General features: G+C 44.0%; 1 protein-coding gene across 1 annotated transcript in view; it reads right to left on the bottom strand.

The window, feature by feature from the left end:
- Positions 1-1,335: 1,335 nt before the first annotated feature.
- Positions 1,336-12,201, bottom strand: part of gpc3 (glypican 3) — a 113,532-nt gene continuing 102,666 nt past the window's right edge. Inside the window, exon 8 of the mRNA XM_035160598.2 lies at positions 1,336-3,278. Within this exon, the coding sequence (XP_035016489.1) occupies positions 3,103-3,278 (176 nt within the window). The 3' untranslated portion in view covers positions 1,336-3,102. The remainder of the gene's footprint in view (positions 3,279-12,201) is intronic.

The following is a 12,201-nucleotide window of genomic DNA, read 5'->3' on the forward strand; positions in this document are numbered from 1 at the left end:
CATTGAGGGCTGAGAGATTTTGCGGCAGCCACACAAAAAAATCCTGGTGACTACTTCAGGATAATAAATATTTCACTGGTTTAGAAGTTAGAAAAAAAGTACAATTTTTTTAAATTTTAACAATAAATTAACTTTAATTTAATTTCTGTTTTCTTTTTTAACATTTACATAATGTTACCCATGCTGGTTCCGGAAATTCCTGCAAATACATATTTTTTGGCATTAGAAATCATTTTTGGCAGGTTACCCACATGTGTTCACCAGTTAGGATTCAACAACATTAGAATGAAAGTCTGTGACAGTTATGGGGTTATTTGCTACCTGTCAATCAAATCTGATCAAACACAGCAACACAGTCCCGATGAAGCAGATCGACTTTGTTTTTCTGTTTTTCCGCCCAAACTTTAGCCAGGATTGCTGCTTATATAGTTACAGAGTTTTAATATTACAGACTTGAAAGTTGAAACCAAGTTTTCGGGGACTTTAATGTGATGTGAGAGGGGTTACAGCTTGGATCTTTCTCGTCAATATGCTGTATATTTGCATATCAAAAATATGTTTGAAATCATATTTTTTATGACTTGGATAAATGCACTGTTGACTAATAAACCAAGGCTCCATCTCATGAGAAAATACTGAATAAATAAAATATGAACAGCTTATCCTTTTAAAGGTTCCTTGGGGAGCTAGTAGCAGCTGAGGCAGGTCGCCAGCGTGTCACAGGGCACAGCGCCATAAGCTGTTTTCAGACATGCACTAAATTCCGGATATTATCCAGGAATCTTCCGGAGGGGCTGTATGTGAGAACGCAAATGTCCCAGTCAGTTGCTCTGGACATTTTTCGGAATTTTTCCTGCCAGCCCCCTGGTAAAATGTCTGGATAATATCTGTCACCTCATATGAGAATACAGCAGGAAAATACACAGCAAACAAGTAGGCGTGTTGATGACATTTCTAACATGTGACAAATATCTCAGAATGAAAAAGAGCTGTCCTACACGTAGAAGACAAGGATAAGGGTGATAAGGGCCGACGTTGTCAAGAAAAACACAGGATTTCATACATGTCCGGCCTCCTGTATATTCGACATGGTGCCACCCCTGGCCTGAATGTTCCGCACATTATCCTGTTGCCGTGAAAGCATGTGACCCTGACAGTCTCCTGCTGCGTTCTTCATGTGTGAAAGGAAAACTGCTTCAAATATCTGGACCCAATTTCCTGCAAATTATCTGGAGATCATGTTTGAAAACAGCTCAAGAGTCCATCTCATGAGAAAAAACACATATCAATCAAATATAATACACAATAAATATCATAAAGAGACGCGACAGCACAAACAGTAAATCATGTTTAGTTTATTTTACATTGTACTTTCCCCAACAACATTCAACTGAAAAAAAAGAACATGGAAAATAAAAGAAAAACATGTCATCCTCCATTCCTGGTTCTGTTCCTGGCAGCTATGTCTGATGTCAGGACCCTAGTGCTCTGCCTGCTGGACCCCTGACATGATTCACTGGCACACCCATGTGGAGCAGAGCCATTGTTGCTGTCATGAGTTAACACCTGTGCTTCTCCTGACATGAGTCAAATAGTCTGGAGTGAGTACAGTCAACACGTACAGCTGTGAAGTCAGCTGGGTGGCGGCAGCACATACAGCGCCGGCTTTTAATTAGCCTCTCTCCCCACATCCATCACATGTCTTAGCAACCAGGGAGCTGGAATCCACTTTTCACAACAAACTAAAATCAACAAACAAAAGGAAAAAGAAGAATCTGGCGTCTGGTTTAAACAAAACATCGAAGAACAAATAATTCAATAGAAAGGTAACATTAGTAGAATGCAATTTACACACGTTTATACATATTTACATTTCACATCACTCCTTTCTTCACCGACAGTGCTAAAGAATGAGCTAGAAATGCTTCACAGTCCGGCCAACAATCTAGTCCACCAACAAAATGTTCTTAAAATGAAATATGTCAATATTATAAATCAACATATTTTTGTAAACATGGCACCAACACAGAGAAACATACATCTGTACAGTTATCAGGCTGATTTGTAGACTGGCGCTCAGTGGATAGCCCTTGAGTCTTTTATAGGTTTTTAAGTCTCATATAGGGCTGTTACTGTTAAAAAAAATCATCAGCGTTACGAAAATAAAGCAAACATTAACAGCAGCAGTGAAAAAAATAAATAAACACTTGCATTGCTGGGATCAGTCTGAAATAATATAGATATCACAGGGACACAAGGAATGAGAGCGAGAGGAAGGAGATTCAAAAGAGCATTTGAAGGTTACAGGGCGTCTTTAACTGAAGCTTTCACCTTGGCTTTCTGGGATGTGGAGTTCACGTCAAACAAGCAACCAGCTCAGTTCCCTGCAGGAGATTCTTCACTGCCACAGAGGAAAGTAGCAGAAGCTCTTCCTCTTCCTCCAACATGCTCCTGCTGGGCAATAACTTGTTGCAGGCTGCGAAACAAGTACAGTTGAGTGTCTGTTTTCCCAAGAAGTGCTTCCCTTACGGGCCCCATGTCAGAGTTGACTAATGATGGGGGGTCTTTGCCACATTGTAACTATAAATGTCAGTATGAGGGCAAAGAGGAGGTGAGGCAAGAGGCGACAAATATAGTCACTACCACATACCTCTTTTTACACCAGAGTAAGCAAGTATATGTTCAGCCTGGTGTCACATTTCCATCACTGCCGGAGCCGGAGCTGATGAAAACCTGCATCTACTGCGGGATACCCAGGATAGAATGCTGATTATATCCATTCACATTGCAGACAAAGCCAGAAGTAAGTGGGTGTTAGTGGGTTTTTTGACCAGTGAAAAAGAGGGTATAGTGAGAGTGGACCAGAAGATGGGTTTCTTATTTACACAACGCCAAGGGGTTATCTGGTGTGCTTTAATACGTTTGTTGAGTGATTTTTAATAAAACAAAACAAGTTCTTTCTGAGACGCGTTAAAAGGAAAGAAAAATGTACCAATTTCTGTAGTTCATGCTTCCTTTCGATGAGCCACAGTTTTCCATGTTCCACAGAGTTTGTATTGAATCCTACGGTAAAGAGGGGATGGGAGAGTGTGAGTGCACAGGTCAGTGGAGACATAGCAGGAGCAGAGCGAGCGTCACAGGGAGCGTCAGGACCAGGTAGCTCCTCCTGAGCGGAGCCGTGGGTGAGTAGACACCTCCGACGCCGGCTGTGGCCAGCCGGGGGGTCAGCAGCTGCTCCTGGAAGGTGAAGTCTTCCATTGCCAGGTTATCAGCGAGATCTGAGGGCGAGACAGACAGACGGAGGCAGAGAGATGAGATAGTGAGAGGAGGCAAAAGAATGAAAAACACGAGAGAAACAGGAGGAGAGGATGGAGACAATTAGAAGAAACACGGTCACAAAAGCTGAAAAACACGTGTGGTATGTCTGTCCTCCTTCTGCATGATGTCTCTCACAGCTGTTCAAACAATGTTACATTGGGAGAACGAGAAATCCAACCTCCACATATAACCAGATGTCGCATGTTATTGCTGTAGACACATGTTAAATCCCACAGACATATATTTTACTGAGAGTGAGTGCTGAAATGTGTACTTCAGTGGTTTGATGCTGAAAACAAAAAATAAAGAAAAAACCCACAAACTGACTGTATGAGATCATGTCTCAAAATGTATGTCATCGTATATAAATATATATATATATATATATATATATATAACTTTAATGTAAAATGAAATCAACAAATCTACCTACTTGTGAAAGGATGATGGGAATGAAATAGCTATCTAGTTCAAAGTGGGGAGGGGAACAAATGAAGCCTATTTTACTTTTGGATTGTATGGATCACTGGCTGCATTTTACACATCACACGTAAAATCCGATTTGCCATTTTTTGCTGGGAGATGCAAATATGACCAGGATCATGATATAGATATATTATCTTTGGTCTAAAGAATTGTGCATTCACATGCTCCTCTAAAAGTCACATTTCCTGAGTTGTGAAGTCATTGTTCCGACTTTGGTGTGTTCATGTGTTTGACATTAAAACTTGCTATTTTGAGTTGATTGTAAAATTATGTTAATTGGTTTATTAGTGATGACATCAGCAACTCGGCATCTTGTGTAACATCATCTTTGGGACCGTCTGAGTTATTGTTCTGACTTGAGGTGGCATTCATGTGAATTTTACAGATTATTCCAACACCACATGAATGCACAAGAGGATCCGATTTGGTTTAACATTTCTGTATCCAAAGGAATTATTGTGTTCTTACTGAGGGACATTGCTCTTGTGTCTGTGCATTAATGACGGAGCAAGAGCCAGGTGCTAGTTAGCTTAGCTAAGCAGAAAGACTGCGAGCAGGGGAAGCAGCTGTAGACACACAGATAACAGAGGTTGTATATGTGTAGAAAATAAAACTAAACCTCCACTTTTCTGAATACAAAATATGTACCCTTGGATCTGATACAATGTTTTAACGTCTGTGACTCTGTAGAGTGAATATTATCATCACCAGTGACTAGAAGTCAGGATGCGGAGAAGTCCTGCGGCAGTGCTGTCAGGTTCATGCACTCCCTCCCACATGCAGCCATTTTTTATTTCTGTGATCACACTATGTTTTCACTGTGTCGTTAATCATGCACGTCGTTGCGTGTCTGCAGTGAGCCTCTCTGGGACTTAGAGAAAATAGTTAGTTATGGGAGACAATTACACCAGTGTGTACACCGGTGACCCCCGTCCACTGTGAGCAGCCTGTCATCCTTAACTTTCACCTCTCCCTACACAACTACTGTAAATATGCCCTCAAGCAAGGCACTTAACTCATTTGCTGCAATTGGGCTTTTCATTTAACAGCAGACTGTGGTTAGACGGGGAAACTCCCAGGTGTAAGTGTGTTCCTTTTTGGAGAGGAGGCAGAGGTTTTGTTGAATACTTTATTTAGATGAAAGTTTAAAAAAGTAAACAGCTCTCTCGCTCTTAAGATTTCCATGTGAATTCTTCCTAACTCCTCACTCGCTCCTGTATTTCCTCCCTTCTTCTCCATCTGTTCTGTACGCCGCAGTGACTTCATGGTCACCTGCTGCTCTGCTGTTACTTACTGCTGCTCTGTATCCACAGCTGTTCTCCGGCTGACGCTGAGCAGAGCTCTTCCTCCCAGTGTGTGCACGTGTGTGTGTGTGTGTGTGTGTGTGTGTGTGTGTGTGTGTGTGTGTGTGTGTGTGTGTGTGTGTGTGTGTGTGTATGTGTGTGTTACATATTCTGTGCTACTTTGTCTGACGGAGTTGTGAGGGGGACTGAAATAAGAAGGCTGAGTTATGAGAGAAGGAAGGAGGATATCAGTAATAAAGCAACTCCATGGTTTGGAACGCCAACTATGAGCTTAGCTGTCCCCCGTCATGCCAGATGCAGAACACCTCTCCAGACACACACACACAAACCCAAACGCTGGTGCATTTCTAACATACCCCTCCCTCACATAGTCAGGGGGCTGTGTGCATAAACAATTACTTTCTCACACACACACACACACACACACACACACACACACACACACACACACACACACACACACACACACACACACACTGTCACATCTGAGCTCCTAAAATAACCGATAGCTCCAAATTGAATTAGCCGTCTCATCTGATGTGTCTACTGTACTCCCCAGTGGGAGTGATCCAGTGGGATGAAGTGGCTGATTTGAGCCACTGTGTGATCACAGGGAGCGGCGAGGAGTCCAGCTAAACCTCCAGCCTCCGCTCCGTGAGTAGAAACACAGAGAACGAGGGCCCTTCCTTCCAGGTCCCTGGTGCCCACAGCTGCCAGGCACCATCTCAAACAGCGGAAGGAGGCAAACAAATAAACCCCTAAAGCTCCAAACCACATCTCATACGAATTTCTATGCGGTTACAACACCGTTTGAATGGCGGCCAGGGGACAATTAACTTTTTTCTCCTCCTGTGTCCTCTGACATGGCAGTGGGCAGACATTCTTCAGGGCTCTGAAAGAACGATTTGTCACTGTCGACAGCGGCACACTGTACTGCCGTGCCAATTAAGCTCAAGGTGCAATTCGATACAGCTTTTATATACACTGCGGATAAGAGGGAGGGCGGGGGGCATGCGCGTCTGCATTTGTGTGTTTGTGTGCGGGATGATTGAGTGGGGTGTGTGCGCGCCCTGTCCCCGTGTGTGTTTGTGAGAAAGCGAGAGACAAAGTGGGAGCGCATTGTGTTGGTGTGCTTTACAGCGGCAATAATGTGAGTGAAAAAAATCCCTCAAACCAGGGGGCGGAAAAAAGGGTCTTTCTTGCTAGTTTAAACACTTCGACATGAGCAGCACCACAGAGGGGCCCTGTTCTGCAGGCTTTAAAAACAATCCATTGGGGACTGAACACTGTGCAAACTTAGATCCCCTACACTCCTACCCAGGGCTGCAGGGACTAATAATATCCTGGTATAATTAGTGATGAACACCTGTGCCTGTGTGTGTGTGTGGAGCAAAGTATAGACAGAGTGAGTGAAAGAGAGGAAAACGCAGACAGGCGTAATCCAGATTCAGCAGTCTTTGTCTTTTTCCATTTATGGCCTTTTGGGGAGGAACAAGGACAGTGGACAGGAAGGGAAAATTAGCCAAATAGACGGATAACGTCTGGCTAAAAATAGAGCCACATCCCGGGCTGTGATTAATGTCACCAATGTGGGCCCTTGAGGCTTTCAGTGGAGCCGAGCCCTCCTCCAGCTCATCCATTTTTAAGGCTATCACTCCTCAAAGGACACCACCTCGCTAACGTACCCCTGCTAGCTTTGTCGTGGCCTTATGAGCTCGAGTTACGACCGAAGGGAAGAGGTCAACAGTCCAGCCATTGATTGGTTACACTGAAGTCTCTGCGCTAAGAAAGAGCCGGCTGGGCGGTCACATGCAAGTCAACGACACATTCAGGCCTTAACTTTATGTTCTCTTTAGAGCCCTGTCCTCAGGAGAACAGAGGAATAAATACTTACATAGTTTTTAGGGGGAGCAGACGTTTGTTTGGATCCCATTTACAGGTCAAAGGGGCTGAAGTGTGTGTGTGTTTGCATGCATGTGTATACTGTGTTTGTACATGTGTGTCTGTGTGGCATGTCTGTCTGTGCAGAGGAAAACAGGGAAAGAGTGGGGGAGACAGTCTGGAGTTTTGTTTTCAGCAGCGCTCGGGGCCTGAGGCTTGTCGTTTCCAGCTCACAGTTGTCACAACAAGCAAACTATGTCGAAAAAATTGCAATTGCAGAGGAAAGACACATTTTCTAACACACAAGTGCAGGTGATGATTACATGACACAGAAACTCACAGGAAATGGTTCATTTGTGCTGTGTTGTATTTACAGTCGACACATTTCTTAAATGCAGCTGAATCTGAATTTAAGTTTAGATTTTTGATTAAGAGGCATAAATAAATCAGAATTGCTTTTAGGAGATGACGCACATCAGTAGCCAGTCGAGACATTATTATGACCCTTCTGGTGAGTGTGTATACCTTCATGGTCCAGTACAGTTTATTCAGTACATGTGTGCTATGCACAAAGGCCTTTTTTTGGTCAGATAAGTATGTGGAATGTTAAGTCTCCAAACACAGGTGCTCCTTATGAAATGGGGAGAGATGGTTTAGATTGCTGCTACACTGGCAGACGATGTGTGCACATCACACACCTAAGCTGGTCAAATTTGATCTAGGTTTTTAAGATTCAACAGCTTAAAAGATATTATGGTTTCCGAAGCAAAGCAAATATTTTATCACTCGTTTCATCTCTGCAGAGCAAACTATTCACTTGCATATTAAACTCAGCAAATTTCGAAGTCGAGGGACTGGAGTGTGCATGCGAGTGTGTGTGTGTGTGCAATCCTCTGTTGGGAGCTGCCCATTGCAGCTTCCGAGACAATGGTTCTGTGAAAACATGATAGGAGCAGGACTGATTGGGTCTTATCTTGTAGAAGGCAACAGATAAGGAGCTGGATTGTAACTATTGGCTTGTTGGTCATATTTTGTAACCTCTGTGACTCGTCCAAGGCTGTTTGACCCGGAACGTTGCTGACTGAGAGCTGGGAAGGGAGCGGTGCGGGATGCTTCTGTCCATGGGCTGGAGGGAATGTGACCGTCTGCCTCCACACCCACAGGCTGACCACAGGGGCGCTCGGAGAGGCTGGGAATGTCAGGCCAACACAAACGGGACGCCTGGAGGAGGCCCTTCCCCTGGCCTTAGCAACAGCATCGCTCTCTGAGCCGCACTGGCCTCCCAACCTCCACAGCCCTCACTGTTATTCTAGGCTGAGGGACCCTCCCACAAAGAGGGCAAGAGTGTAAGACAGGGACATGTGACGCCACAGAGGACAGAGGACACAAACAGAGATAATGGAGTAGGAAAGGTACAGAACTGATAAGAATGGGGTTAGGAGACTAAATTAAGCAAAAAAAGAAGGATAGAAACTGATGGCTGAGTGAGTCTAAATCTGAAAAACTGAAACTCTAAACTGAATCGTGAATGTGCTGCTTAGCTCTGATAAGAGGAATATACACAGCTGTCAGAAGGGAAAGGAAAAAACCCTCCCAGACACTTTGTAAATTGTTGCTTTGTGGGACAAGCGAAAGTCAACGCCTATTAATTAAGTTGGTCAGTGAGGGGAAGTGGTGTCAGTGAAGGGTTGACTAGCATGTTGAACCCACTGGCCTCTCGATACGTTCCTTCCTGTAATATATCAATAGTCTCCATTTACAGTGAAAGAAATAAGTACGTAGAAAGTAGGAATCGAAGGAGCATGAAGAGAAATAAAAGCATGAAACAGAGGCATAAATTTTAAGCGAGAATTCCTTGCAGTGCTGACGCTGTGAGGGTGGAAAGTGTGAGAGAGGTAAAAAACCATAACAAATCAAACATACAAAGAGTTGATTCTGTGCTGAGGGCAAGGGGCTCGTTCAGGGTGGGGAGCTCCGCCGCGTACAGAGGAGGCCTGTGAACCTCGGCAGCTAGGAGGTCGGTGCTGACGGAGGGTCAGAGGTTGGCAGGGAGCGCCGGTTGAGGGTGTTTCTTCAAAGATTGGACAATGGTGCTTCTTATCAGGGTGAGAGAGAGAGAGAGAGGCAGGAGTGGCCGCGCACGGAGCCAAGCTGATGACCGGCAGGTCAATGTTTGGCCTGGGGGACATCCTGGTCCTGGCCATGCAGGGAGCCTCTAAGGAACACATTCTTCGGATGCTATCTTTATCTTCTAATAATGAGGAAAGCTGACATCCCACACAGATCTGTTTACACTCTCCTCCTGGGTCCAGCAGTCAGTCCAGTGAAGGAAATGTAGCTGGCAGATTGAGACTCGTGTTTGTTGTGCAAATATCTCTGCCAACAAACAAGCAGAATTTTCCCTACATTCCTGTCACAGAGAGGCAGAGTGGAAATACAGCCAAGAGTGACAATTTGGCCGGTCTGACTGTACATACGGCGAGCTCCTGTTGAGTCTATCTCAGCCCTTTTTAGTGGTTAGCCTGTGGTTTCCTCCAGCAGCTCAGAGTCTATCGACAGCAGGACTCCTGCAATGTTCGCTGCATTGTTGAGTTACTTTCAAGAATGGGCTGGAAAAACAGAGCCAGAGCATGCGGCAGTGAGAAAACACTGGATAGCGCGAGAATGTAGGAGGGTGCAGGTGAAAGTAGAGGGTTAACATGTAAAATGCAAATCACCCCAAACCCTCAACCAGGCTTTTAAGACATTCCCACAAAATGGCTGCAGTGTGTCACTGCGGCGGCAGAGCAGCAGGCCTCGAGAATGGCCCTGCTGTGTGCAGAGTGTTTGTGGACTGTGGCTGAGCTGATGGACACGACCCAGGAACGGGCCTGGAATCAATTTAGTGCGTCCAAAAAGTGCCTGTGAATGTAAATAAAGCTCTTGGGCAAACAAACGCTTTTCCGTGAGGCACACACAAACACAGAAAAATGCACGGGCTACAAAATGAATCAAACACTGCTGGGCCCCCCTCATGTACATGATGAGAACCCAGTCGGCACTGTGCGCTTGTATCCACAGAAATTAAAACCAGGGCTCTTCTTCCTGCCTTCTGGCTAATCTTAAGGGTTTTATCCCCGGACTGATTTGAGAAAGCTCCATGGCGGAAGACCAACAAGGGTCCAATAAGAGGGTAATTTCATCCCCCTGTTCCTCTCCTCCCTCTTTTCCCTTTCCTTTCTCATCTTCCCCTCCACTGCCACCACATTCAGCCCTAAAGCTGGCGACACACGGGGCCCTGTGGCTGACTCCAGTAAGAACAAGAGTGAGAGACTGCAGCTCATACTAACCAAGCCTGTTTACACAGATGGTGGCAGGCTTCATTATTTTTGTGAGGGGCGTGGTGGAGGTGGGGAACTTGGAGGATTGGCTGAATTTATAGAGGTTGTTTATAAGCTTGAGGAGGGACAGGGGCAGGGAACATTGGGTCAGAACATTTCCAGTGTGTTACACATTATCAGCCTTTCCACCACCAACAACCATCCAACCTCTCAACACCTCCTCAGCAGTCATTACTTCAAGTTAACCATTAATCATCTGAAACGTAAACAGATTATAGTTGGCTAAGATTAGTTTTTCAGGCAGAGGATGAGAATGGCAGGTATTTTTTTAAATAAACATCCTAGGAGTGATTTTCAGGGAGGCTGCAGATCACACCCGTACACTGTATTTCAAGATGGACAACACGTTTCTATTTCCTTTGACTATCCCAAAAAGTCTCACATGAAAGCTGCCATCTTGTGTTGATGAGATAATTTGCGCAGTAGCGATCAGGGGAGGGAGCCATGGTAACGAGGTCCTGTCGATACACACGCTTTAACAATCACAAGTCAGTCTCAGCTGTCAATCATGATGTTTCACCCTGTTTCTTATAAATCGTCTCGTCAAATAACTAATTGATAAGGCTATTAATTAAAAATTAACACTTGAACTTACACCAGTCTTATAAGAACTACCTAAAATGACAGAAACATCCTTGTGAAAAATGTATTAGACGTCTACTTTGACTTTTTAGTTTTGTCAATGTCCTATTCAATCACATGGAGGAGGCATGGTTTATGACCTATACTGCAGCTAGCCACCAGGGGGTGATTGAGATACTTTGGATTCCGTTTTGGGGAGCCGTCATGTCCATCTTTATATTCTGTCTGTGTACTCCTCTTGTATACGTATCAAATGATGTATCGGTGAGCCTGTAGCACAGTGGCACTTTAAGCTAAATGCTAACATTAGCAATGTAACGTGCTCACAATGACAACACGCTGATGTTACGCAGGTATAATGCATACTCTATACGTTCACACAATATTACTTTAATACAACTTTGACTGCTGTTAGAGTTGAGTCCAAACATGTGACCCAACCATAGACTGTATATAGAGATGAACAACACATATCTCTACTTCCTCCCACTAACCAGACATGAAGCTAAAATATTCTGGATATAAACACTGCAATCTTGCGTATTTACAGCTAGAGTTTACACAGTAGCGATCAGAGAATGGCAGTAGCAAGGACCCGTTGATACACTCGCTCAAACAATCACAATCAGTCAGTCTCAGCTGTCAATCATGATATTTAACCTAGTTTTTATATGACAAAATAACTAGTTAAAACCAAACTTATCAGAAGGTTGAACACTTGAACGAACATGTGTTAAGAGCAACCTAAAATGACAGAAACCATATTTGAGAAAACGTTTTCTGGTGTGTACTCTCATTTCTTATTTGGTCTCTGTCCCAGCTGTTAACATAGAGTAAGGGGGGGTTCATGATCTATCTTGCAGCCAGCTACTGGGTGGTGAATGAGACATTTTGGCTTCACTTTAGGGGAGCTGTATTCGCAGGTCATGCTTATACTTCTTTCAGTGTTTTTATTCTTTAATTAATAAAAATTAAATTAATCCGAGATTTGATTCATTTTTAATGCTTTTATTTGTTTTTATCTAATTTTGTATGTATTTTTTACTTGTGAAGCACTTTGTAACTTAGTTTTGAGAAGTGCTATATAAATAAATAATTGGCGATTTCCTGCTGTGTCAAACAGGGATACCGAAGTCTGCTTATTGTTGCACCTTGGTATCATCTGGCTCTGCTCGCTCTTGTAGACCACAGAGGACATGTGGGCACCCAGATTCCACCGCCATCCAAACACCTGCGCACATCTGCAACGC

This window comes from Hippoglossus stenolepis, chromosome 7 (genome assembly GCF_022539355.2).
Source record: "Hippoglossus stenolepis isolate QCI-W04-F060 chromosome 7, HSTE1.2, whole genome shotgun sequence".
NCBI classification, from domain to species: Eukaryota; Metazoa; Chordata; class Actinopteri; order Pleuronectiformes; family Pleuronectidae; genus Hippoglossus; species Hippoglossus stenolepis.